Here is a 2,892-nt window from a genome sequence, read left to right on the forward strand (position 1 = left end):
CACACCCTCAGATGAGAGGCAGTGCCAGTTCATGCAATGAGAAGGTGCAGTGGGGAAAATGGAAGAAAAGGATATTCGGCGGTTTATGTAATTTTTGTTGTTTGTTCAAAACAGCACCAAGGGGGGGAAATAGGAAACACACACACAAATTCAAAATCCTAGAGGGAAATGGAGAATGCCATTTTCCAGACAAATTACCTGAATTCATGAAGATTTAATGCACTTGATTCGCCTGTACCATTAGTGCCAATAACACACTTAATACAATGTGTCCCAAAACATTTTGCAATGAGAGCCTAAGGCAAGATAAAACCCAGGGGAAGCTTTTAAGGTGGGATTTGAAGAGCTGCGAGGAATCAACAGCTCAGGGGGAGGGAGCCCCAGCGCCGGGGAAGCTGGGGGAGTGTGGAGAAGAGCAGAATTTCCAGCTGAGGATGTAATGGAGATGGGGAGATGGGGGTCCCAGGGAGCTGGCTGCTGGGGTAGGTGGAGCTCAGGGAGGAAAAGCAGGAAAGCAAGGTTGTGAGTATAGTGTGTGCAAGAGACTTGACCGGTTCTTTGCAAGAGGCAGATTGTGAGAGGAGGGAGATTTGGAGAAAGAAAAGGCAACCTCCAAAAAGAATCATGGCTCAGGTAGCAAAAGAACTACCTATTTGTGTGTGTGTGTGTGTGTGTGTGTGTGTGTTTGATTTGTGGATCTCTTTCAAGAAATCACCCACTCACTGAAAGAACCTCCATAAAGACAGGGAGACGGCTGATGCTCTCCACAGTACCTTGGGAAGGCATTTGTAGTGGCAAAGGATAAAGCTCATGACATTGCGTAGAATTTTGTTCACGACAGTTTTATGAAAAAAATGTTAGCACTGGAAATAACTGAATAGAACCACGAAAACTCTCTTCGAATATGTAACATATATAAGAATCTAATGATTCCTTTGATATGACTATGCGTTACTATTAGGAATCTGTTTTCTACTTAGTAAAAATGAGGCCAACAGCCTGACAGGAAATGGGAAAGTACAGTTTATAGAACCTTAGGGAAGAACCTCAGTTGGTACTTCTTGGGCTCATAGAATTCTTTCTCAGACTTGTCCTGATCTAGTCACCACTTAAAATTCCTCAAGCCAACGAAACAACCCCCCTCCAACCTTCTGAATTTTCTTCTTCCCTCCCTTCTTTCCAGACAGCTGGCTCATGGTTGTCCACCTGCAAAACCAATGTAAACCATTAAACTGGATTAGGAGGAAAGACCAGATACTGCAGAGTCTTGTCTCATGTCTTACAATATCCATTTGCATTAACGATAACCCAGATGGCAAGTGGCAAGCTTCCTTTAAGAAGAACATTAGAGTCGTGCGAGGAGGTTGTGGTGTCTGCTGCTTCCAGGCGATTTGAGGGAACCCCTGAAGTCTCGATTCAGTTGCCTCCCAGTCCCCGCTTTGTGTTGCTCCAGCCAGGATGATCGAGGTTGTTTGCAACGACCGTCTGGGGAAGAAGGTGAACGTTAAGTGCAATACGGATGACACCATCGGGGACCTTAAGAAGCTGATCGCAGCCCAAACTGGCACCCGTTGGAACAAGATCGTATTGAAGAAGTGGTACACGATTTTTAAGGACCATATGTCTCTGGGGGACTATGAAATCCACGATGGGATGAACCTGGAGCTTTATTACCAATAGAGCAGAATTCCTTCTTCCTGCCCTTCCCCCTCCTCCCACCCTCACTCCCCACACTAATATGGATGCTTGGTTTTGGAAACTCACGTTAATAAAAACTTAGAGGTTGAAAAAAAAAAAAAAAAAAGAACATTAGCTTCTAGTTTCTAAAATCCTCTGATCAATCATTTATTAGACATAAATGGCTACTGGATTAGTTTTCTAGGGCTACTATAACAAAGTTCCAGAAACTGGGTGGCCTAAACAGCAGCCATTTATTGTCTGGCAGCTCTCCAGGTTAGATGTCCAAAATCAAGCTGCTGGCAGGTTGGTTTCTTCTGGAGGCGGGGAGAGGGGTCTCCATGCCGTCTCCTAGCTTCAGGGATCTGTTGGCTATCTTTGGTGCTCCTTGGCTTATAGACGCCTCACCCCATGTCTGCTTTCGTCTTCATGTGCCATTCTGTGTGAATGTTTTCAAATCTCCCATTTTCATAAGGACAGCAGTATATTTGGTGTCCTCCTTTTAACCTGATTAACTCTGCAAAGACCCTATCTCCAAATTCAGTCACATTCTGAGGTGCTGAGTTAGCACCTCTACAGATGAATTTGGGGAGCACGCAACTCAGCCCGTAAGAGCTGCCAAGTGCCAAACACTGTGCTATGAACTTGAAGGGGAAGGGTGGTACCAAGATGAATACGGTATGGCCCCTGACCTCCCCGGCTGGCAATTTAGTGAGAGAGGCGGGTTGATATGCAAACGAAGGCAAATAAAAGAAGGGAATTTATAGCCAACTACAGCCACTGCTGGGCCTGAGGGAGCGGGAAGCCCAGGCCGATTGTTTCTGGGGAGGGGGGCGGGGAGAGCTTGGCCCAGGCTTTGACTCAAATTCCCTCTTTATTCGTGGGCCTGTGGGCGTGTCGTCCCTCACTCCTCCTGGAAGTAGCTGCAGTGGGTACCCTGCTGAGGGGTGGGTAGGGAGGGCAGGGTCCTCGTGCCTCACTGTCAGGTGGGGAGTGAGCCCCTGGTTCTGTGACGGGTGGATGGGAGAGCAGAGCCCTGATGTTCCGGGTCAGGAGGAAGGGAGAGCACCCAGTGCAGACAGACACCTGCAGGGATGGGGTATGGGTGCTGTCTTTAGCCCACGTGCGTCAGGGACCCAGAGCTGGGGGCATGGGAGAGGGGTCCCCGCAGTGGCCTCACAGCTGCACAGCCCTTGGGAAAAAGCAGGCCCAGGA

The 2,892-nt window shown here is 48.0% G+C and overlaps 1 protein-coding gene across 1 annotated transcript; it reads left to right on the forward strand.

The window, feature by feature from the left end:
- The first annotated feature begins 1,355 nt into the window (after positions 1 to 1,355).
- On the forward strand, positions 1,356 to 1,804 carry LOC102285040 (ubiquitin-like protein 5). Its single transcript, XM_005909835.3, has one exon. The coding sequence runs from the start codon at positions 1,459 to 1,461 to the stop codon at positions 1,678 to 1,680; it is 222 nt and encodes a 73-aa protein (XP_005909897.1). The 5' UTR covers positions 1,356 to 1,458; the 3' UTR covers positions 1,681 to 1,804.
- Positions 1,805 to 2,892: the final 1,088 nt, after the last annotated feature.

This window comes from Bos mutus, chromosome 2, assembly GCF_027580195.1.
Source record: "Bos mutus isolate GX-2022 chromosome 2, NWIPB_WYAK_1.1, whole genome shotgun sequence".
Lineage (NCBI taxonomy): Eukaryota > Metazoa > Chordata > Mammalia > Artiodactyla > Bovidae > Bos > Bos mutus.